The sequence below is a fragment of the Triturus cristatus genome, chromosome 6 (assembly GCF_964204655.1).
Source record: "Triturus cristatus chromosome 6, aTriCri1.1, whole genome shotgun sequence".
In the NCBI taxonomy this organism is placed as follows: domain Eukaryota; kingdom Metazoa; phylum Chordata; class Amphibia; order Caudata; family Salamandridae; genus Triturus; species Triturus cristatus.
In genome coordinates this window covers 1,930,274,288-1,930,298,062 of record NC_140589.1, presented here as the reverse complement: position 1 = coordinate 1,930,298,062, position 23,775 = coordinate 1,930,274,288, and the positions used below count along the sequence as shown (strand labels likewise).

Here is a 23,775-nt window from a genome sequence, read left to right as displayed (position 1 = left end):
TGGTCTTGTGATAAGTCTGCTGAGATATATATACCTATTTTTACATAAAGAAGCGTATTTTTATATATATCCAAGTCTGGTGTCCGTTTCTGGGGGGATTGATGTATTTACTGTGTGTACGATTGTAAGTGCTTAACCAACAACGCCTGAGGAATCGCCTTGGCTGCTCACGCCACGCACCTAGAGGGTGAGCAAGGGTCATTCGCAAGGGGTTATCCTGCGCCCTGACGTGGAGGAGAGGGTTCCTGCTTGACACAAGGGCAACCTTGCGCCAACCAGAGATCCCCGACTCTAACATTGGTGGCAGCGGTTGGGATTCCGGATTTGCACTTGTAATTTGCATACAGTGAATTATTAATCACCAGATAGTGAGAGCAGACCAAATAACGCAACCACAGGTTTTCATTTGTGAACTTTGTTGAGACATCTGCCATTACTGCAACCATGCCTGGCTCGCACTCCGCTGGAAGAGCACTCTCTGTGATTTCTGGAATAGATGAGGTGGATTGGGAGAGACTGGAAGGCTACACGATGGAGCAATTGAAAGGCTACAGTGTAAAATTCAGAGTCCCCCATGCTGGATTCAAGAGGAAGAACCAGTACACCAAGGCGTTGAGAGCCTGGAAGGAGTCAAGAGACCCACGGAATGCGGGGGACATCGTTCCACCCGACAACCTTGAGGAGCCCAGCAGAGTCCGGTCGCCAGAGGAGCTGGCAGACAGGGCAGCAGACAGGGCGCATGCAATGGAGATGGCAAAGCTGGCAGGACAAATGGAAATGGAGAAGCAGAAGTTGGCCCTAGAGGCACAACAACGCCAAATGGATCATGATATCAGATTGAAGGAGTTGGAGCTGAAGGCGAAAAGTTTGGACACCGCTCCTTCTGGTGGCAGCACTCCACCGGTGCAGGTAGAGTCCAAGGTGTACATCCCCAAAGATGTAGTAAAGGAGTATTTTAGAAAGGATGACATAGGGCAGTGGTTTAGAGCCTACGAGGTAGCCATGTCTTCACACCGGGTCCCTGAGAAAGACTGGGGAGCGGGGTTGTGGGGAAGGTTCCTTGCTGAAGGGCGTGACACACTGTTAGATTTACCCTTAGATCTCCAAACCTCATACCCCCATATGAAGGAAGCTTTAATGACCAGGTATGGGTTAACTCCGGAGCTATATAGACAGCGGTTCAGGGAGACGAAGAAGATCCCTGAGAGTACGTATGTGGAGTATGTGACCTTTTTCTGCAGAGCGCTGGATGGTTGGGTGAAGGGTAGCAAAGTGGATGATTATCAAGGGCTGCTTGATTTAATTGCATGGGAGCACTTGTCCAGTCAATGTTTTCCTGAGCTACGCCAGCACCTGATTGATAGCAAGCTGTCCAACCCGAGGAAGCTTGCTGAGGAGGCGGACCGCTGGCTCAGCACCAGGGTCCACAAGGGTCAAGTGGGAGACTCCGCCAAAGGTGGGCAGGGTCCCCAGCAGAAGAGTGGGGGGGACAAGGGTAAACAGAAGGGGTTCCAAAAAGGCCCCCAAAGTAATTCCCAAGGGAACCAGCAGAAGGGTTCTCAGCCTCCCCCACCCCCGCAGCAAACGGGGCCCCGACAGGTAGACCTGTTCCAAAGGGGCCCTTCAATTGTTATAAGTGTGGTGACCCGGGTCACATTGCCTCTGATCCTAAGTGTCGCCTGTTTGGTAAGACCGCACCCACTGGTGCTCCACCCCGGCAAGTAGCTAGTGTTAACTTTGGGGAGGAGGTAGCAGTCCAGGAGGGTGGGGGTCCCGGGCAGATGACCCTAGTCTCGCTAGGAGACAGTGAAATTGTCCCTGTAACCTACCTGCCCTCTAACACTAAGAAATATGGGCAAGTAGTGACCATCAATGGAAAGAAGGTTGAGGCTCTTCGAGATACAGGAGCCAGCGTGACCTCGGTGAGGCAACACCTGGTGTCTCAAGAGCAGATTGTACCCAATGCCTACTGTAGGGTTGTCAATGCTGACAACGTGGAGAGTCGTTGTCCAATGGCTCAAGTTCCCTTTGAGTGGGGGGAGGTTTCTGGTACTCTACAAGTCACTGTGAGAACTGACATGCCTGTAGACTGTCTGCTAGGAAACGACCTGGAGAGCTCCCCTTGGGAAAAGGTGGAGAAGACCACGCATCTGAGGATGGTGGGTCTACCCGACTGGGCGTGCGTGACCACCCGGTCCATGGCAGCCAGTAGGGGTGTTGAGAGGGTCCTGGAGCCTGAGGGAGAGGTCCAGGAACCGGCCTTAGGGAGAAGGCGCAGGAGGCGCGGGAAACCGGCCCCCGAAGTTCCCACGGCCCAGGAGGAAGCAGACCCTGAGGGGGATGCTCTGGAGCCTACCGGGGAACAGATTGCCGAACTGGGAGACTTGCCTGAGCTGACCCATTGGCAGCAAGAAGGAGGTCCCTCCAGGGAGGAATTCTGCAGGGAGCAGAAAGAATGCCCTTCTCTCGTGGGTATGCGGCAACAGGCTGCAGACCAGGCCAATGGTGTTCAGGCCAAAACACACTACGTGTACTGGGAGAGTGACCTCCTGTATTCCGAGCCTAAGGCTGCTGAACCTGGGTCAGCCCGTGTGCTGGTGGTACCCCAGAAGTTCAGAACCTTCCTACTGGGGCTGGCTCACGATGTGCCTTTAGCAGGACATTTGGGGATGGACAAGACCTATGACAGGCTTGTCACCCACTTTTACTGGCCCCAAATGCACAAGAACTCAGATTCCTACTGCAGAACCTGTCAGACTTGCCAGGCAAGTGGTAAGAGCGGAGGGAAGCACAAGGCTCCTCTGCAACCTTTCCCTGTGGTCGGTACGCCATTCCAACGAGTGGGTATTGACATTGTGGGGCCTCTGGACCCCAAGACAGCCCTGGGCAACAGGTTCATCCTGGTCTTGGTGGACCATGCCACCCGGTACCCGGAAGCCATCCCTCTGAGGACAGTGACGGCCCCCGTGGTGGGACGGGCACTGATGGGAATTTTCTCCCGAGTGGGATTCCCTCTAGAGGTGGTGAGCGACAGGGGGACCAATTTCATATCCACATATATGAAATCCCTGTGGAAGGAGTGTGGGGTAACTTACAAGTTCACCACTCCTTACCACCCCCAAGGAAACGGGTTGGTTGAGAGATTCAACCGAACCCTCAAAGGCATGATCATGGGCCTGGACGGTCCAATGAGGCGTAAGTGGGACGTCCTCTTGCCATGCCTGCTCTTCGCTTACCGAGAGGTGCCACAGAAGTCTCTAGGATTCAGCCCCTTTGAGCTTCTGTATGGTCACCCGGTAAGAGGACCTCTGAGTTTGGTGAAGGAAGGCTGGGAGCAATCTCCCAGGAAACCTCCCCAGAATGAATATAGTTACATGCTGGCCTTCCGAAACCAGACTCGGCGTTTCAGGCAACTTGCTGAGGCAAATCTGGAAGCCAGCCAGGAGGAGATGAAGCGGTGGTACGACCGGAATGCCACTCTGGTAGAGCTTCAACCTGGACAAAAGGTGTGGGTCTTGGCCCCAGTGGAGCCTTGTGCACTTCAGGATAAGTGGACAGGTCCATTTGAGGTTGTGGAGCGCAAAAGTCCTATCACCTACTTGGTGGACATGCAGACTCCCAGGAACCCTTTGAGGGTCCTACATGTTAACCGCCTTAAGCCCCACTTAGAGAGGACCGAAGTGGGCATGCTGCTGGCCACTGATGATGGAATGGAAGAGGAGACCGAGCCTCTTCCTGACCTCTTAGTGGCCTCTGAGAAAGATGGGTCAGTGGATGGAGTTAACCTCTCACCCACCCTGACGCCCGAACAACAGGAAGACTGCCGCCACTTGCTGGGACAGTTTTCCGACCGATTCTCCCTGGTTCCTGGTGTCACAGATTGGTGCGTCCATGATGTGGACACAGGAGACAGCTTACCTGTGAAGCACAAGGCTTACAGGGTAACTGAAAGGGTCCGAGCTTGCATCCAGGAGGAGGTCTCCAAAATGCTTGCGCTAGGGGTGGTTGAGTCCTCCAGCAGTCCTTGGTCCAGCCCCGTGGTCTTGGTCCCCAAAGCTGCTGCGCCGGGAGCCACACCTGAACTCCGGTTCTGTGTGGACTACAGAGGACTCAATTCAGTCACGAAGACTGACGCGCACCCCATCCCCAGAGCTGATGAGCTCATTGATCGGCTGGGGGCTGCCCGGTTCCTCAGTACGTTTGATTTAACGTCTGGGTACTGGCAGATCGCCTTGACCGATGGGGCCAAAGAGAGGTCAGCATTCTCTACACCAGATGGGCACTTCCAGTTCCGAGTCATGCCATTTGGGATGAAGAATGCCCCTGCCACCTTTCAGAGGTTGGTCAACCAGGTACTGGTTGGGCTGGATGCGTTCAGTGCCGCCTACCTGGATGACATCGCAGTGTTCAGTGCCACCTGGCCTGAACACCTGCGCCACCTCTGGGAAGTGTTGATGGCTCTGCGCCGAGCAGGCCTCACGATCAAAGCCAGCAAGTGCCAGATCGGGCAGGGTTCCGTGGTGTACTTGGGACACCAAGTGGGGAGTGGCAAGGTGGCACCCTTGCAACCCAAAATTGAGACCATCCTGGCTTGGGAACCCCCCAAGACGCAGACCGCAGTGAGGGCCTTCCTGGGGCTCACTGGGTACTACAGGAGGTTTGTCAAGGGCTATGGAACGATCGTTGCCCCCTTGACAGAGCTGACTTCGAAGAAGCAGCCCAGGAACGTGATTTGGACTGACACCTGTCAGAAAGCTTTCGACACCCTGAAGACTGCCATGTGTACGGCGCCTGTGCTCTTGGCCCCTGACTTCTCCAAGGAATTCCTAGTCCAGACAGACGCTTCAGAGCATGGTGTAGGGGCTGTTCTTTCACAGATGACTGAGGAGGGCTGGGACCAACCCGTAGCCTTCATCAGTAGGAGGTTACTTCCACGGGAAAGTAGGTGGAGTGCAATTGAGCGAGAAGCATTTGCTGTGGTCTGGGCGCTGAAGAAGCTAAGACCCTACTTGTTTGGGTCTCACTTCCGGGTTCAGACGGACCACAGGCCCCTCAGATGGTTGATGCAAATGAGGGGTGAAAACCCGAAGCTGTTGAGGTGGTCCATCTCCCTACAGGGTATGGACTTTACGGTGGAACACCGTCCTGGTACAGATCACGCCAACGCTGACGGTCTGTCCAGGTATTTCCGCCTTAGTGACGAGGAACCCCCTGGGCAAGGGTAGTTCTCCCCACATTTCAGCTGGAGGGGACACGTGTTAGACCTGGCACCTTGGCGTGAGTTTCCCTTCCACTTTTTGATGGTGTGCCTCGATTGTTTTGCTGGTGTTGTCCGCTCAGGGCACTGCGCCACAGCTAATCCGTGCCGCAGTGCAAGTGCTCCCTAGGTAAAGTGTACCTGTAATTGATGTTCCTGATTGGTTTATTGGATTCACTGTCAGTCCCCAGTAAAGTGCACCAGGGGTGCCAGGGCTTGTGAATGCCAATGCTGCTGGTGGGCTTGCAGCGCTGGTTGCGCCACCCACAGAAGCGGCCTTGTAAAATGTGTCTAGGGTCTGCCACCGCAGACCCTGTGCGCGGTCCGGGACCGTCGCGCTGACTGCGCAAGTGCCCCCACTTGCCAGTCCCTAAACCTTCCCTTACCTACATATTAGCCACCCCTCTGGTAGGCCCAAGGGCAGGGTGCATTGTAGGCATAAGGTAAGACATGCCCTGGTGTGTGTGGCATGTCTTAGTAGTGAATTACAGCCCTTTCCGTTCTTCACTATTGAAGGCTACCTGCTCTCCATAGGCCAGAATGGGCTGCTGGGATCACGCCAACGCTGTGACCCCAGTGGACTCAGAGAGCATGGTAGAGTGTCAAGTTTGGTATGCCTGAACTCAGAATAATAAAATACTTCTTGTAGTCAAGTTTATTTTAGTATCCTGGGTTTGTAAATACTACTTTTAGAAAGTTAGTATTTACTGACCTGACCATCTCAGTCCGCCTCTGCTGTGTGTGTGTGTGTGTTCTGCCTAGCAACAGTAAGGAGCAGGGTGGGGGGATCCCCAGAGACAGGTTGGCTGCCAGGTGGTGGGTAGAGAGATTACACCAGGATGGGTGGGAGGAGTACACCTTGACTCTTGAATAGACCTGTGCTCTGCCACCACAAAGCCGGCGCCGCCCCCTGTGGGGCGGCTGATGTCTCTGCCCTGCTGCTGAAAGGAAAGAGCAGAGTCACCATAACAAAGTGCTCCAGAACTGGACTGAGCCAGGCCTAGGCCCCCTGGCGCTAAAGAACAAAAGAATCATGGTATAAAAGTAGGAGCCTGGCTCCTAAGAAATCAGAATCCTGTTTACCACAAAGAACCTCTGCCCGACTAGAAGGAGAAGGAGACGCTGGAGGAGCTGGCCTGCTGCCTGCCTTGCTGAGAAAGGAGAGGAAGAGACTATTGAAAAGACTTTGCTACTTTGTGCTTGAACATTCTCCAAGGGCTTGATCTGAGCTTGCCCCCTGAACTGAACCCCAGGAACAGTGGGTTCTCTGTGCTTCTTGCTCGTCCTCCAATTCGAGCCGTGTGTGCATCCCGCTGGAAAAGAGACTGCGCCCCTCATCGCCCCTCCTAGGGCCGTGACACTCAGGAGCTCGCCTGCCGCAACCCCGTGAGAGCCCCGCTCCGTCCGGAGCCGCTCTCTGTCCCCGGGCTAGGCCGCCTGCACCCCTGTCACCGCCTGCCATTGGAGCGCGCTGAACGTGCTATCACCCCTCCCGCCGGAAGCCGTCCGACGACTGTGATCTACGCCGGGTCATCCAGCTGCACTGACTGTGCCCTGTGACCCCGCTTCGCTATCCCCGGACATCTCAGGCCGCGCCGCCCCCGCTGTGGAGACCCTCCTGCACCGCCGTGCTAAAGGGTCGCGGGCCGCGCCTGCCTACTTGCCCACACCTGCTGATTGAGGACCCAAGAACACTTCCCAAGCTGAGAGTCGCACCGACCTGTGCCGACTCTCCACATCACGAAAGAAGTTCCAGTATCGGGCTCGGGGCCCGCAACGCCTTATTTCCCCGTTCGCAGGAGCCGATCTCTGTGAGTACTGGAACCACAAGTAACATTTGCAAGAGACTACAAAGTATCCATTTGAAACTACGAACCAAGAACATTTGCCTGCTGTATAACCTGGTGGCCTAGCGAAAACGTTATTGGTCTTGTGATAAGTCTGCTGAGATATATATACCTATTTTTACATAAAGAAGCGTATTTTTATATATATCCAAGTCTGGTGTCCGTTTCTGGGGGGATTGATGTATTTACTGTGTGTACGATTGTAAGTGCTTAACCAACAACGCCTGAGGAATCGCCTTGGCTGCTCACGCCACGCCCCTAGAGGGTGAGCAAGGGTCATTCGCAAGGGGTTATCCTGCGCCCTGACGTGGAGGAGAGGGTTCCTGCTTGACACAAGGGCAACCTTGCGCCAACCAGAGATCCCCGACTCTAACATTAAGTATGAGGGTGAGGGGTTTCATAAAGAGGTTGAAGAGGGCAGGAGAGAGGATAGATCCTTGGGGTACACCGAGGGAGACCGATGTAGGGCAGGAGAGGCAGTTTTGAATTTTGATTTGGTGGGTTCTGTGTTGGAAGTATGAGGTGAACCAGTTTAGGACAGTGCCATTAAGTCCGAAACGATCTTTGAGTGCATTGAGTAAGGTTGAGTGGTTAACTGTGTCGAATGCAGCAGTGAGGTCAAGGAGGATGAGTATGCAAGACTCACCCTTATCCAGGGTAAGGTTCTATACATCCTCAGGCTCTAAACCCTTTGTGTACATTCTCAGGCTCTAAACCATTTCTTTATATCCTCTGACTCTAAATCCTTTCTTTATATCCTCTGGCCATAAACCCTTTCTATACATCCTCAGGCTCTAAACCCCTTTCTATACATCATCAGACTCAAAACCCTTTGTGTACATCCTCAGGCTCTAAACCCTTTCTTTATATCCTCTGGCTCTTAACCCTTTCTATACGTCCTGAGGCTCTAAACCCCCTTCAATGCATCCTCAGGCTCTAAACCCTTTGTGTACATCCTCAGGCTCTAAACCCTTTCTATATATCCTCTGGCTCCAAACCCTTTCTATACATCCTCAGGCTTTAAACCCTTTCTATACATCCTCAGGCTCTAACCCTGTTCTACACATCCTCAGGCTCTAAACCCTTTGTGTACATCCTCAGGCTCTAAACCATTTCCTTATATCCTCTAGCTCTAACCCCTTTCTTTATCTCCTCTGGCTCTAAACCCTTTCTATACATCCTCAGGCTCTGAACCCCTTTCTATATATCCTCAGGCGCTAACCCCTCTGTATTCATCCTCAGGCTCTTACCCCTTTCTACAAATCCTCAGGCTCTAACCCTTTCTATACATCCCCAGGCTTTAAATCCTTTGTATGCATCCTCAGGCTCTAACCCCTTTGTATTCATCCTCAGGCTTTAAATCCTTTGTATACATCCGCAGGCTCTAACCCCTTTCTACACATCCTCAGGCTCTAAACCCTTTGTATACATCCTCAGGCTCTAAATCATTTCTATACATTCTCAGGCTCTAACCCCTTTCTATACATTCTCAGGCTCGAAACCCTTTCTATACATCCTCAGGTTTGAAACCCTTTCTATACATCCTCAGGCTCTAAACCATTTCTATACATCCTCAGGCTCTAAACCCCTTTCAATTCACCCTCAGGCTCTAAACCTTTTCGATACATCCTCAGGCTCTAAATCCTTTCTATACATCCTCAGGCTCTTAACCCCTTTCTACACATCCTCAGGCTCTAAACCCTTTCTATACATCCTCAGGCTCCAAACCCTTTGTTTACACCCACAGGCTCCAAACACTTTCTATACATCCTCAGGCTCTAAACCCACTGGGTGTATCCTCAGGCTCTAACCCATTTGTATACATCCTCAGGCTCTAACCCCTTTGTATACATCCTCAGGCTCTAACCCCTTTCTACACATACTCAGGCTCTAAACCCTTTCTATACATCCTCAGGGTATAAACCCTTTCTATACACCCTCAGGCTCTAGACCCTTTCTATACCTCCTCAGGCTCTAACCCCTTTCTATACATCCTCAGGCTCTAAACCCTTTCTATATATCCTCTGGCTCTAAACCCTTTCTATACATCCTCAGGCTCTAACCCTGTTCTACACATCCGCAGGCTCTAAACCATTTGTGTACATCCTTAGGCTCTAGACCTTTTCTTTATATCCTCTGGCTCTAACCCCTTTCTTTATATCCTCTGGCTCTAAACCCTTTCTACAAATTCTCAGGCTTTAAACACCTTCCATACATTGTCAGGCTCTAAACCCCTTTCTATACATCCTCAGGCTCTAAACCCATTGTGGGCATCCTCAGGCTCTAACCCCTTTGTATAGATCCTCAGGCTCTAACCCCTTTCTATACATCCTCAGGCTCTAAACCCGTTTTATACATCCTCAGGCTCTAAACCATTTGTGTACATTCTCAGGCTCTAAACCCTTTGTGTGCATCCTCAGGCTTTAAGCACTTTCTATACATTCTCAGGCTGTAAACCCTTTCTTTACATCCTCAGGCTGTAAACCCATTCTATACATCGTCAGGCCCTGTACCCTTTCTATACATCCTCAGGCTCTAAACCCTTTCTATAATCCTCAGGCTCTAACCCCTTTCTATACATCCTCAGGCTCTTACACATTTCTATACATTCTCAGGCACTAAACCCCTTTTAATACACCCTCAGGCTCTAAACCCTTTGTGTACATCCTCAGGCTCTAAACCCCTCTCTATATATCCTCTGGCTCTAACCCCGTTCTATACATCCTCAGGCTCTAAACCATAAGTGTACATCCTCAGTCTCTAAACCCTTTCTTTATATCCTCTGGCTTCAAACCCTTTGTGTACATCCTCAGGCTCTAAGCTATTTCTATATATCCTCTGGCTCTAAACCCTTCTATACATCCTCAGGCTCTAAACCCCTTTCTCTACATCCTCAGGCTCCAAACCCTTTGTGTACATCCTAAGGCTCTAAACCATTTATTTATATCCTCTGGTTCTAAACCCTTTCTTCATATCCTCTGGCTCTAAACCCTTTCTATACATCCTGAGGCTCTAAACCCCTTTCTATGCATCCTCAGGCTGTAAACCCTTTGTGTACATCCTCAGACTCTAAACCCTTTCTATATATCCTCTGGCTCCAAACCCTTTTTATACATCCTCAGGCTCTAAATTCTTTCTATATATCCTCTGGCTCTAAAGCCTTTCTATACATCCTCAGGCGCTAACCCCATTCTACACATCCTCAGGCTCTAAACCCGTTGTGTACATCCTCAGGCTCTAAACCCTTTCCTCTGGCTCTAACCCCTTTCTTTATATCCTCTGGCTCTAAACCCTTTCTATACATCCTCAGGCTCTAAACCCCTTTCTATATATCCTCAGGCTCTAACCCCTTTGTAATCATCCTCAGGCTTTAAACCCTCTGTATTCATCCTCAGGCTCTAACTCCTTTCTACAAACCCTCAGGCTCTAACCCTTTTTATACATCCTCAGGCTCTAAACCCTTTGTATTCATCCTCAGGCTTTAAACCCTTTGCATACATCGTCAAGCTCTAACCCCTTTCTATACATCCTCAGGCTCTAAACCCTTTCTATACATCCTCAGGCTCTAAACCCTTTGTATACATCCTCAGGCTCTAACCCCTTTCTACACATCCTCAGGCTCTAAACACTTTCTATACATCCTCAGGCTCTAAACCCTTTCTATACATCCTCAGGCTCCAAACCCTTTGTATATGCATCCTCTGGCTCTAACCCCTTTCTATCACATTCTCAGGCTCTAAACCCTTTCTATACATCCTTAGGCTCTAAACCCTTTCTATACATCCTCAGGCTCTAAACCCCTTTCTACACATCCTCAGGCTCTAACCCCTTGCTACACATCCTCAGGCTCTAAACACTTTCTATACATCCTCAGGCTCTAAACCCTTTCTATACATCCTCAGGCTCCAAACCCTTTGTATATGCATCCTCTGGCTCTAACCCCTTTCTATCACATTCTCAGTCTCTAAACCCTTTCTATACATCCTTAGGCTCTAAACCCTTTCTATACATCCTCCGGCTCTAAACACCTTTCAATACATCCTCAGGCTCTAAACCCTTTCTATATATCCTTAGGCTCTAAACCCTTTCTATACATCCTCAGGCTCTAAACTCGGTTCAGTGACTAAATATCGAGGGACATAATACAGAATGCCCAAAATATCGACTCCAAAATATAGAAGTACAGAATATAGAATCCCTATCTACAAACAGATAAGTACTAAAATATCGATTCCAAAATATAGAATGTTAAAATATAGTTAGCTAAAATATCAAATTCTTTAAATGTATTAAAAATAATATAAAAGTAATAAAATATTAAAAACAATTAAATAAAACACTTAAAATAATATAAAAAAGCTTAAAATGTAAAAATAATAAATGTAATGTAAAAAAAAAGTAGAGATTTTGTTGGATAGTGAGAGCGTAAAAATTACTATTTCTACTCCAGTGAGTTCAACAGTAGGGAAAGCATTGGATAGCGGGAGGGTACAAAAATTAATATTCCCACTCCAGTGAGTGCAATAGTAGGGAAAGCGTTGGATAGCGGGAGGGTAAAAATTACTATTCCCACTCCAGAGAGTGCAACAGTAGGGAAAGCGTTGGATAGCAGGAAGGTAAAAATTACTATTCCCACTCCAGTAAGTGCAACAGTAGGGAAAGCGTTGGATAGCGTAGGAGTAAAAATTACCATTCCCACTCCAGTGAGTGCAACAGTAGGGAGAACGTTGAATAGCGTAGGGGTAAAAATTACTATTCCCACTCCAGTGAGTGCAACAGTAGGGAAAGCGTTGGATAGCAGGAAGGTAAAAATTACTATTCCCACTCCAGTGAGTGCAACAGTAGGGAAAGCTTTGGATAGCGGGAGGGTAAAAATTACTGTTCCCACTCCTGAGAGTGCAACAGTAGGGAATGTAATGATTTAATATTAAAATAAGATTAAATTAATTATCAATACCAATAAAAAAGTTAATTAGAAATAATTACCAATTAATAAAAATCAATTACCATTTCAAAAAATTAATTACCAATTAATAATTAATTATCAATAAATTATCAATACATGTAAATACAAATTAATATTTACTTTATTACAATTAATTTACCTCCCACCCAATTCCCCTATAAACCCACAACCCACTCCCAATAATAAAAAATACAATTAATATTATTATCAATTAATAAAAATTAATTATCAATTAATAAAAATGTATTTGCTATTAATACAAATTAATTAGCAATTAATACAAATAATTACCAATTAATTATTCATTATCAATTAATTATCAATAAACATAAATAAAAAATAATATTTACTTTATTACAATTAAATTACTTCCCTACCCAAATCCCCTATAAACCCACAACCCGCTCCTAATAATAAAAAATACAATTAACATAATTATCAATTAATCAATTAATAAAAATTAATTACCAATTAATAGAAATTAATTACCAAATTAATAATTAATTATCAATCAATTATCAATACATATAAATAAAAATTAATATTTAATTTACTATAATTAAGTTACTTCCCACCCTATTCCCCTATAAACCCACAACCCGCTACGGAATTAAATCAAGCAAAAATTAAATTACATAACATTCATTACTTTGAAAAAATTAAATATACATTACAAAAATAATACCTAATTTTAACACATATATTACCATACATGACACTAAAAAAAAATCGATATTATGGAAATCTATATTTTTAAATTCGATATTATGGAAATCGATATTTCATACCCAATTTCAATATTCTGTCCTATCTATAATTTGGTAATTCGATATTCTGTGCTATCTATATTTTAGAGTCGATATTCTGTCCTGTCTATATTTTGGATTCACATCCTCAGGCTCTAACCTCTTTCTACACATCCTCAGGCTCTAACCTCTTTCTACACATCCTCAGGCTCTAAACCCTTTGTATTCATCCTGAGGCTCTAAACCCTCTGTATACGTCCTCAGGCTCTAAACCCTATGTAGTCATCCTCAGGCTGTAAACCCTTTCTATACATCCTCAGGCTCTAAACCCTTTGTATTCATGCACAGGCTGTAAACGCTTTCTTTACATCCTCAGGCGGTAACCTCATTCTATAAATCCTCGGGCTCTAACCCTTTTCTATACATCTTTGGGCTCTAAACCCTTTCTATTCACCCTCAGGTTCTAAGCCCTTTCTATACATCCTCAGGCTCTAACCCCTTTCTATACATCCTCAGGCTCTAAACCGTTTCTGTACATCCTCAGGCTCCAATCCCTTTCTATAAATCCTCTGGCTCTAAACCCTTTGTATTCACCCTCAGGCTCTGAACCCTTTCTATACATCCTCAGGCTCCAACCCCTTTGTATACGCCCTCAGGCTCTAAACCCTCTGTATACATCCTATACTCAGGCTCTAAACCCTTTCTATACATCCTCAGACTCCAAACCCTTTGTTTACGCCCTCAGGCTCCAAACCCTTTCTATACATCCTCAGACTCTAACCCCATTGGGTGCATCCTCAGGCTCTAACCCATTTGTATACATCCTCAGGCTCTAACCCCTTTGTGTACATCCTCAGGCTCTAAACCCTTTCTATACATCCTCAGGCTGTAAACCCTTTCTATACATCCTCAGGCTCTAGACCCTTTCTATACATCCTCAGGCTCTAACCCCTTTCTATACATCCTCAGGCTCCAACCCCTTTCTATACATCCTCAGACTCTAAACCCTTTCTATACATCCTCAGGCTCTAAACCCCTTTCTATACACCCTCAGGCTCTAAACCCTTTGTGTACATCCTCAGGCTCTAAACCCTTTCTATATATCCTCTGGCTCTAAAAGCTTTCTTTATATCCTCAGGCTTTAACCCCGTTCTACACATCCTCAGGCTCTAAATCCTTTGTGTACATCCTTAGGCTCTAAACCCTTTCTTTACATCCTCTGCCTCAGACCCCTTTCTTTGTATCCTCTGGCTCTAAACCCTTTCTGTACATCCTCAGGCTCTAAACCCCTTTCTATACATCCTCTGGCTCTAAACCCTGTGTGTACATCCTTAGGCCCCAATCCCTTTCTATACATCCTCAGGCTCTAAACCCTTTGTATTCATCCTCAGGCTCTAAACTCTTTGTATACATCGTCAGGCTCTAAACCCTTTCTATACATCCTCAGGCTCTAACCCCTTTTCTATATATCCTCTGGCTATAACCCCTTTTCTATACATCCTCAGGCTCTAACCCTGTTCTATACATCCTCAGGCTCTAAACCCCTTTCTATACATCCTCAGGCTCTAAACTCTTTCTACATATCCTGAGGCTCTAACCCCTTTCTATACATCCTCAGGCTCTAACCCCTTTCTATACATCCTCAGGCTCATCCTCCCTGTCATCGAGCCGTATCTCTTCATTGTTTGGCTGCCTTACCCTTTTCCTTTGACCCCATTTTACTCCATTGTTGTTTTTAACAGACTGTACCCTTTAACCCATTAGCCTGACCTCCATTTCCTCATCTGTCACACCCTCCATTTCTTTCAGAGCTTTCTTCCCTCTGTAAACCTCCCTCAGGTAGAGTTACTCACGTTATAGCCAGTAGTAGCCCATGTGCACCCTGTCTCTTCAGCAGCCTCTTGTTAATATTCCATTTGGTCAAATTTGTAACAAATGCATAACCACACTATGACCACTGAACCTACATCTGTGAATCTGTGGATGAAAAAATACATTTAAGCTGTATTCAGCAGCAAAGCTGATATGAGTCTTAGCAAGGGAGCAGCATATTTAAGAAGACTGGCAGGTGGCACCAGACGAATCATACAAGAGGATGGGAGTGACCAGTAAAGATATGTGAGTAGCTTTGGAAAGCCAAAACGTCTGGTGTATAAATGAAAGTACTTCCTCAAGGTATAAAACCATAATGTGGCTCTAATAAAAGTCCTTCGAGAGCTAGTCCTTACTCAATGTGTCTGTCTCAGACTCCTTCGAGAGCTAGTCCTTGCTCAGTGTGTCTCTCTCGGACTCCTTTGAAAGGTGGTCCTTGCCTTGAGTGTCTGTCTCAGACTCGTTTGAAAGGTTGTCCTTACTCAGTGTGTCTGTCTCGGACTCCTTTGAAAGGTGGTCCTTACTCAGTGTGTCTGTCTCGGACTCCTTTGAAAGGTGGTCCTTGCCTTGAGTGTCTGTCTCAGACTCCTTTGAAAGGTGTTGCTTGCTCAGTGTGTCTCTCTCAGACTCCTTTGAAAGGTGGTCCTTACTCAGTGTGTCTGTCTCAGACTCCTTGGAACGGCGGTCTTTGCTCGCAGTCTGTCTCACACTCCTTTGAAAGGTGGTCCTTGCCTTGAGTGTCTCTCTCAGACGCCTTTGAGAGCTGGTCCTTGCTCCGAGTGTCTGTCTCAGACTCCTTTGAAAGGTGTTGCTTGCTCAGTGTGTCTCTCTCAGACTCCTTTGAAAGGTGGTCCTTACTCAGTGTGTCTGTCTCAGACTCCTTGGAACGGCGGTCTTTGCTCGCAGTCTGTCTCACACTCCTTTGAAAGGTGGTCCTTGCCTTGAGTGTCTCTCTCAGACGCCTTTGAGAGCTGGTCCTTGCTCCGAGTGTCTGTCTCAGACTCCTTTGAAAGGTGGTCCTTACTCAGTGTGTCTGTCTCAGACTCCTTTGAAAGGTGGTCCTTACTCAGTGTGTCTGTCTCAGACTCCTTTGAAAGGTGGTCCTTGCTCAGAGTGTTTGTGTCAGACTCCTTTGAAAGGTGGTCCTTACTCAGTGTGTCTGTCTCAGACTCCTTTGAAAGGTGGTCCTTGCTCAGAGTGTTTGTGTCAGACAACTTTGAAAGGTGGTCCTTACTCAGTGTGTCTGTCTCAGACTCCTTGGAACTGCGGTTTTTGCTCACAGTCTGTCTCAGAGTCCTTTGAAAGGTGGTCCTTGCTTAGAGTGTCTGTGTCAGACTCCTTTGAAAGGTGGTCCTTACTCAGTGTGTCTGTCACAGACTCCTTAGAAAGTCGGTTTTTGCTCGCAGTCTGTCTCAGACTCCTTTGAAAGGTGGTCCCTACTCAGTGTGTCTGTCTCAGACTCCTTTGAAAGGTGGTCCTTGCTCAGAGTGTCTGTCTCAGACTCCTTTGATAGGTGGTTCTTGCTCAGAGTGTCTGTCTCAGACTCCTTTGAAAGGTGGTCATTGCTTGAGTGTCTCTCAGACTCCTTTGAGAGCTGGTCCTTGATCACAGGGCCTGTCTCAGACTCCTCTGAAACATGCTCCTTCTCCAAGCACCAGCTCAATGCAGATGGATCAGGCCAAGCGGTTGTGACCTCCAATCCTGCAAGGAAAGATTCTGAGGCAGTGGGAGTTAGAAAAATGAACAGAATTGAGGAATCAAAGAAGGTAAATATTGGCATCTCTCAGGACAGGTGTATGACACAACATTAGAAGATGACTCTACCTCTAGCATTCAGGACTGCACCACAGTAAGGAGAGATAACAAAGCATACACCAACAGAGTGCACTCCCACCCGTCCACAGTTTACACTGAGACATTCCCTACTTCAAATGCATGTTGATAAGCCTATAAAAACCAGTGACGTGGAACGACAATGCTTCATTCTTCCACTGCCACACAATCACACTTCACTAATGTTCTACAAAAGTCAGGCCTCTTAGCTCTGTCGAAGCCACGGCCCTTGTTTGCTGATCCTCTGTGTCTGTGGATGGCAGGCTGGACGACACCACGATGACCGATGACTGCGTCCCGGAGCTCTGCGCGGCACTCTCGGAGAAGCAAGACCTGCAGAGACTGTCCCTGAGGTGGAATCTTCTGACAGACCTGTCCATTGCCTTCTTCACCCGGCTCTTGGAGACCTGCAGTAGCCTGAGTGAACTCAGGTGAGTCTGTGTTATGGAAGATCCAGGCTTACCTTGTAAAAGAATAGGGGCCAAGGCCCAAAGTTATGCTCCGACGCCCACGGCCGGTGGTAGAGTGCTCAGAGAGGGGAATACCCAGGTTCCTTACTCTTGATTCCAGTCCAGGCCTTTTTAGTCCAACACCCCAACCTTCCTGCCCCTTATCTCACTCTTGATTCCACCCCAGGCCTCTTTAATCCACCACCCCAAGCTTCCTGCCCCTTATCTCACTCTTGATTCCACCCCAGGCCTCTTTAGTCCACCACCCCAAGCTTCCTGCCCCTTATGTCACTCTTGATTGATTCCAGCCCAGGCCTCTTTAGTCCACCACCCCAAGCTTCCTACCCCTTATAGCACTCTTGATTCCAGCCCAGGCCTCTTTAGTCCAACACCCCAAGCTTCCTGCCCCTTATCTCACTCCTGATTCCACCCCAGGCCTCTTTAGTCCACCACCCCAAGCTTCCTGTCCCTTATCTCACTCTTGATTGATTCCAGCCCAGGCCTCTTTAGTCCACCACCCCAAGCTTCCTACCCCTTATAGCACTCTTGATTCCAGCCCAGGCCTCTTTAGTTCACCACCCCAAGCTTCCTGTCTCTTATCTCACTCTTGATTCCAGCCCAGGCCTCTTCAGTCCACCACCCCAAGCTTCCTGTCCCTTATCTCACTCTTGATTGATTCCAGCCCAGGCCTCTTTAGTCCAACACCCCAAGCTTCCTGCCCCTTATCTCACTCCTGATTCCACCCCAGGCCTCTTTAGTCCACCACCCCAAGCTTCCTGTTCCTTATAGCACTCTTGATTCCAGCCCAGGCCACTTTAGTCCACCACCCCGAGCTTCCTGCCCCTTATCTCACTCTTGATTGATTCCAGCCCAGGCCTCTTTAGTCCACCACCCCAAGCTTCCTGTCCCTTATCCCACTCTTGATTCCAGCCCAGGCCTCTTTAGTCCACCACCCCAAGGTTCCTGTCCCTTATCTCACTCTTGATTCCAGCCCAGGCATCTTTAGTCCACCACCCCAAGCTTCCTGCCCCTTATCTCACTCTTGATTGATTCCAGCCCAGGCCTCTTTAGTCCACCACCCCAAGCTTCCTGCCCCTTATCTCACTCTTGATTCCACCCAGGCCTCTTTAGTCCACCACCCCAAGCTTCCTGCCCCTCGATCTCACTCTTGATTCCAGCCCAGGCCTCTTTAGTCCACCACCTCAAGCTTCCTGCCCCTTATTGCACTCTTGATTCCAGCCCAGGCCTCTTTAGATCACCACCACAAGCTTCTAGCCCCTTATCACACCTTTTTTTTTTAACTTCTTTTTAATAAACAGACATCAGTGATCATGTACAACACTACTTCATTCATTATTTGCTTATACATGTGCATCCCCCCTTACATGGTAGTTTACAATCCTTTGATACGACAATCTTCACGAATCAGCAAACAACCCTAGTAGAACCCTAAGCCTATCTACCCCAATTCACCACCCCCTCCCGCCTTAGTGGTCTAACTTTACTTTAGGATTCCTGTATGTGTCCCATTGGCTCCACACTTTTTCCCATTTTTTGGGCGAACCTCTGCTCTCGTATACCTTGTCTCACTCTTGATTCTAGCCCAGGCCTCTTTAGTCCACCACCCCAAGCTTCCTGCCCCTTATCTCACTCTTGATTTCAGCCCAGGCCTCTTTAGTCCACCACCGCAAGCTTCCTGCCCCTCGATCTCACTCTTGATTGAAGCCAAGGCCTCTTTAGTCCACCACCCCAAGCTTCCTGCCCCTTATCTCACTCTTGATTTCAGCCCAGGCCTCTTTAGTCCACCACCCCAAGCTTCCTGCCCCTCGATCTCACTCTTGATTCTAGCCCAGGCCTCTTTAGTCCACCACCTCAAGCTTCCTGACCCCTTATCTCACTCTTGATTCCAGCCCAGGCCGCTTTAGTCCACCACCCCAAGCTTCCTGCCCCTTATCTCACTCTTGATTCCAGCCCAGGCCTCTTTAAACCACCACCCCAAGTTTCCTGCCTCTTATCTCACTCTTGATTCCAGCCCAGGACTCTTTAGTCCACAACCCCAAGCTTCCTGCCCCTTATCTCACTCTTGATTCCAGCCCAGGCCTCTTTAGTCCACCACCCCAAGCTTCCTGCCCCTTGATCTCACTCATGATTCCAGCCCAAGCCTCTTTAGTTCACAACCCCAAGCTTCCCGCCCCTTAACTCACTCTTGATTCCAGCCCAGGCCTCTTTAGTCCACCACCCAAAGCTTCCTGCCCCTTATCTCACTCTTGATTCCAGCCCAGGCCTCTTTAGTCCACCACCCAAAGCTTCCTGCCCCTTATCTCACGCTTGATTCAATCCCAGGCCTCTTTAGTCCACCACCCCAAGCTTCCTGTCCCTTATCTCACTCTTTTTTTTTTTTTTTTAAATTTTTATTGAAACAATAAATCAGTTACAGGCATGGGCCTACAACCACCAGGGCCGGCCGCTAGATTCAGAAAGGATCGTACATTAGTTAAGGCAGTAGGCGACTCCTGGGGCCCAGCCCCGTAAATGGCTCAGGATAGCTCGAAAGAAGCAGGAGACATACATTTAACATAAATAACAACTAAAAACAAAAGGCGAGGCATAAGGGCAAAAAGCGTGGGTCAGGCTACATCCGGGGGACTCTACTCCAAACCTTCAATTAGCTATCAACAGGAGGGAGTACTGAAAGATCGGGGGGGGGGGTAACGGGAGAGGAACATCTATATTCGATTATTACATCCAGTTGCAAGGAACCATCAAGGGTCAGGGGGACAAGGCAATATCGGTGTCCACTAGGGGGGGCGTACAGATACCCCCACGATACGCGTTCCATTGCCCCCAAATTCTACCCCATGCCCCGGGTTTACCGCGGGCCACATACACAGTCTTCTCCCTGAACATACACCAGTCCATGTTCTCCTTCCATACTGACACGGTGGGTGGCCGCTGGGAGCCCCAAAGCTGCGCAATATCCCTCTTGGCAATCATGTATCCCAGGGCTGCCCACCGAGTCTGGGCCGCGTTATAATCATTGGGCTCCCACACATTCAAGACACAGCGACGCACCTCCGGCAGCAGCGCAACCCCGGTGACTTGTCCCATGACCCCATGAACCCGACGCCAGTATTCCGCCACCTCCCGGCACTCCCAAAGGATATGGAGAAAGGTGGCACTGAGCCCACACCCCCGCTTACAGAGCCCATCTTCCGAGAATCCCATCGAGACCAGACGGGGGCCCGTCACATACACCCGGTGGAGAATCTTTAGCTGGACCAGGCGGAGACGGGCTGGAATGGCTACTTCCTTGGGGGACGATAGTGCGGACTGCCAGTCCTCGTCGTCTAATTCCACCCCGTCCCCCGTCCACGTCTCCCGAAGGCGCACCAAGAGGTCAGCCCGATTATTAATAAGTTTTTTATAGATTAAAGAGATAGTACTGTCGGGGACATGACCATCGAGTATGCGGTCCTCGAGGGGCGAAGAGGCAGGGATCTTGGTCCCCTCCCCAAAGACAGAGAGCAGGGCGTGCCGAACCTGGGCGTATCGGAAGAACTCCTTTTCCGTGAGTTCGTATTCGCTCTGGAGCGCCGCGAAGGTCTTAACGCGCCCTTCATCCATACGTCTCCCACTCTACTGATGCCAATCGTGTCCCAACGGTCAAACCCCTTCGTTGTCCAGAGGCTTCCCAGTCGGTCGGAGGCAAATAAAGGAGTAGCACATGTTAGTCGCTCACTCCAGCCCATGGCTGCATTGGCCGCCTTCCAGATCCGTACCGCGATCTTAGTAGGGCCCGTCAGGGTCCGTCCGGCCGAGCGGGAGTAAAGCGCCCTGTTATAGTTCCCACCGGGGAGCAAGAATTTATCCATCTCATACGCCGGATTCAAGCCAGGCGCATACGTGGCATGGTTAATGGCCGATAACTGCGAGGCCCAATAATACCTGCGAATGTCGGGAAGCGCGATGCCCCCGTCGTACCAGGGGAGAGTAAGCTTGGCCAGGGCGATACGCGCCCGTCCGTCCCACACCAGTCTCCTCTGCAGGCTCTCCACCTCCCGAAAGTAGGCCACTGGAATGATGTCGAAGGAGTTCTGAATTGCATAGAGGAATCTGGGAAGGGACATCATTTTAAACAATGCTGCCCGACCCAGTGGGGACAAGGGCAGCCTACACCACCGCGCCGTGTCTTCCCTCAAACGCCGAAGTGGAAGCAGGAGATTGTGCTCATAGCGAGCCACCGGGTCCAACGAGACGTGTATCCCCAGGTATTTAAAGCCGGACAGAGATATTTGAATCGGAAGCCGAGGCGGCAGGAGAGGGGGGCCACCGGAGATAGGATAGACACAGGATTTAGACCAGTTAATCGTGAGACCCGAATTTCTCCCGTAGGAAGTCAGAACATCGAAGAGAACGTTAAGCGACTGCCGCGGCGAGGTAAGATACAGGAGAATATCGTCAGCATATAACGAGACCCGATCCTCAAAGCCCGGGGCCCACCGGATCCCCCTGATCGAGGGCTCCCAGCGGAGCCAAGCAGCGAGTGGCTCCAGGGCGAGAGCAAAGAGCAGAGGGGACAACGGGCACCCCTGCCTCGTACCCCTACCGAGAGCGAAGGGCCGAGAGACCCGCCCATTAACCACCACCTGAGCCATGGGTCCCGTGTAGAGAAGCTTCACCCAGCCAAGAAATCCCTCCCCAAAGCCGAATTTGGTCAAGGCAGCCCAGAGGAATGGCCACTCGATGGTGTCGAAGGCCATCGTGGCATCTAAAGAAACCAGCACGGCCGGTTCGGAGAGGTATTCTGCCCTGGCGAGGGCGCCATGGAGACGCCGCAAGTTGAGGGCAGTGTTGCGATGCGGGATGAAGCCGCATTGATCAGGATGAATCAGATCGCAGATGACGCCCAACAAACGATTGGCAAGGACTTTAGCCAGGATTTTAGGCTCTGCATTTAGCAGTGAGATAGGCCTGTAGGAGGCACAGCGGTCCCGCGGCTTACCTTCCTTGGGGATCACGACTATCGAGGCCAGTCGCTGGTCGAGCGGAAGGGAACCGGCCTCAAGGGACTCCTGAAACATACGACGGAGGAAGGGCGCTAGTGCATCCGGGCGCAACTTATATAATTCGATAGGGAGACCGTTGGGACCCATGGCCTTGCCCGAGCGAAGGGATCGAATTGCCGTCGCTATTTCATCTACCGACAAGGGAGCGTCCAGCTGCTCACGGTCCTCGGCGGACAGGCCGGGCAAAGCAATGTCCCTCAGTAGAAGGCAAGAGTCTTCCTCATCCCTATCAGTCACCGGGGAGTACACGGTCCGGAGGTGGTCGGCAAAACATTCCACAATCTCACCAGGCTCAGTCACACACACTCCATCCGAGACACGCAACTCCGGGACCACACGATTCACTCTTTCCTTCTTGTCCAGCCACGCAATCAGCTTTCCCGCCTTGTCCCCGGCATCATACAATCGACCCTGCTGCTCCCTATACATAGTTTTGGCAGCGTCAGTGACAAGAGATCTGTATTCAAACTGTTTCAGGCTGAGGGCGTGGAGCCCGTCCGGAGTGACACCCGCCTCCAAGGCCGACTCCAGCCCCGAGATGTCAGTCTCCAGCCTCACCACCGCCTCACTCCTGAGCTTCTTAGCCACCACTATCTGGGAGAGGGCGTGTCCGCGGATTACGGTTTTAAAGGCTTCCCACAGGGACATTGCAGACACCACCGACCCCTCGTTTTCAAGAAAGTATTGGTCCATAGCCTTAACCAGACTATCGCGAGTCGTAGGGTCTCGCAGGTACCACGGGTTAATGGGAGCGATCCGCCCTGCAGACCGCGACTCGGTGTCGAAGAGAAGCCACAGCGGGGAATGATCGGAGATACCCCTCGCCAGGTGCCTGACCTCTCGAATTCGACCCGTCTGCGCCGCGGGCATAAGGAAATAGTCTAACCTAGAAAGACTCCCATGTGCCCCAGAGTGAAAGGTGTATTGACATTGGGTCGGATGCATTAATCGCCAACTATCCACCAGGCCGAAGGTCTCCAACAGACCACCTAGCCAAGCCTGGGCAGCGGGGAGGGCCCTGGGTGGGTGACGATCCAGGTCACCCGAGACCACCGAGTTAAAGTCCCCGCCCATAAGCAAAAGACTGCCCGGAAGTTCAAGCAGCATTCGACCCAAGTCCGCGAAGGTGGAGTTCTGGAGGCCCGGGGGGACGTAAACTGAGACCAGGGCAAGGGGATGCCCCTCCCACCTCCCAGTCAGACAAACATAACGCCCTCTGTCATCTGAGACTACCCTGGTGATCTCCAACGGAAGTGAGGATCGCAGGAGAATACCCACCCCCCTGGAGCCAGTTGTGAAACCAGAGTGAGCCACGAGGCGGTATCCCCCCCTGTTCATTGCATGGCAGACATTACCAACCAGATGCGTCTCCTGGATAAACACCACATCAGGAGTCAGACGACGCAGATACTGCAGTACTACACCCCGTTTGATACGGTCCCCCAACCCATTGACGTTCCATGACATCAACTTCAACCCGTCCCCCCCCATCCCCTCCAATAGATCAAAGGTCCCCCCGCAAGTAGCACAAGTCCCAAAAGTGGAAGAAAATCAATACCTCGCCCTGCAAACAAAAAACACACGGCAAAACAACCCCTCCTTCCCCCCCACCCCCCCCAACACCCAACTCCCCCCACCCTGCACCCCTGCGGGCCAAAAACCCCCCCCCAACTTGCAGTGTGCCTGTCGCCCAACTAACCCCAGTCTACAAAAAGACCCTGGAGGAGGAAAGGGACCCG

General features: G+C 49.8%; 1 protein-coding gene across 1 annotated transcript in view; it reads left to right on the top strand.

The window, feature by feature from the left end:
• Window positions 1–23,775, top strand: part of LOC146822514 (NACHT, LRR and PYD domains-containing protein 3-like) — a 326,776-nt gene that overhangs the window by 243,490 nt on the left and 59,511 nt on the right. Inside the window, exon 11 of the mRNA XM_085613632.1 lies at window positions 16,785–16,952. Coding sequence (XP_085469758.1) covers window positions 16,785–16,952 — 168 coding nt within the window. The remainder of the gene's footprint in view (window positions 1–16,784; window positions 16,953–23,775) is intronic.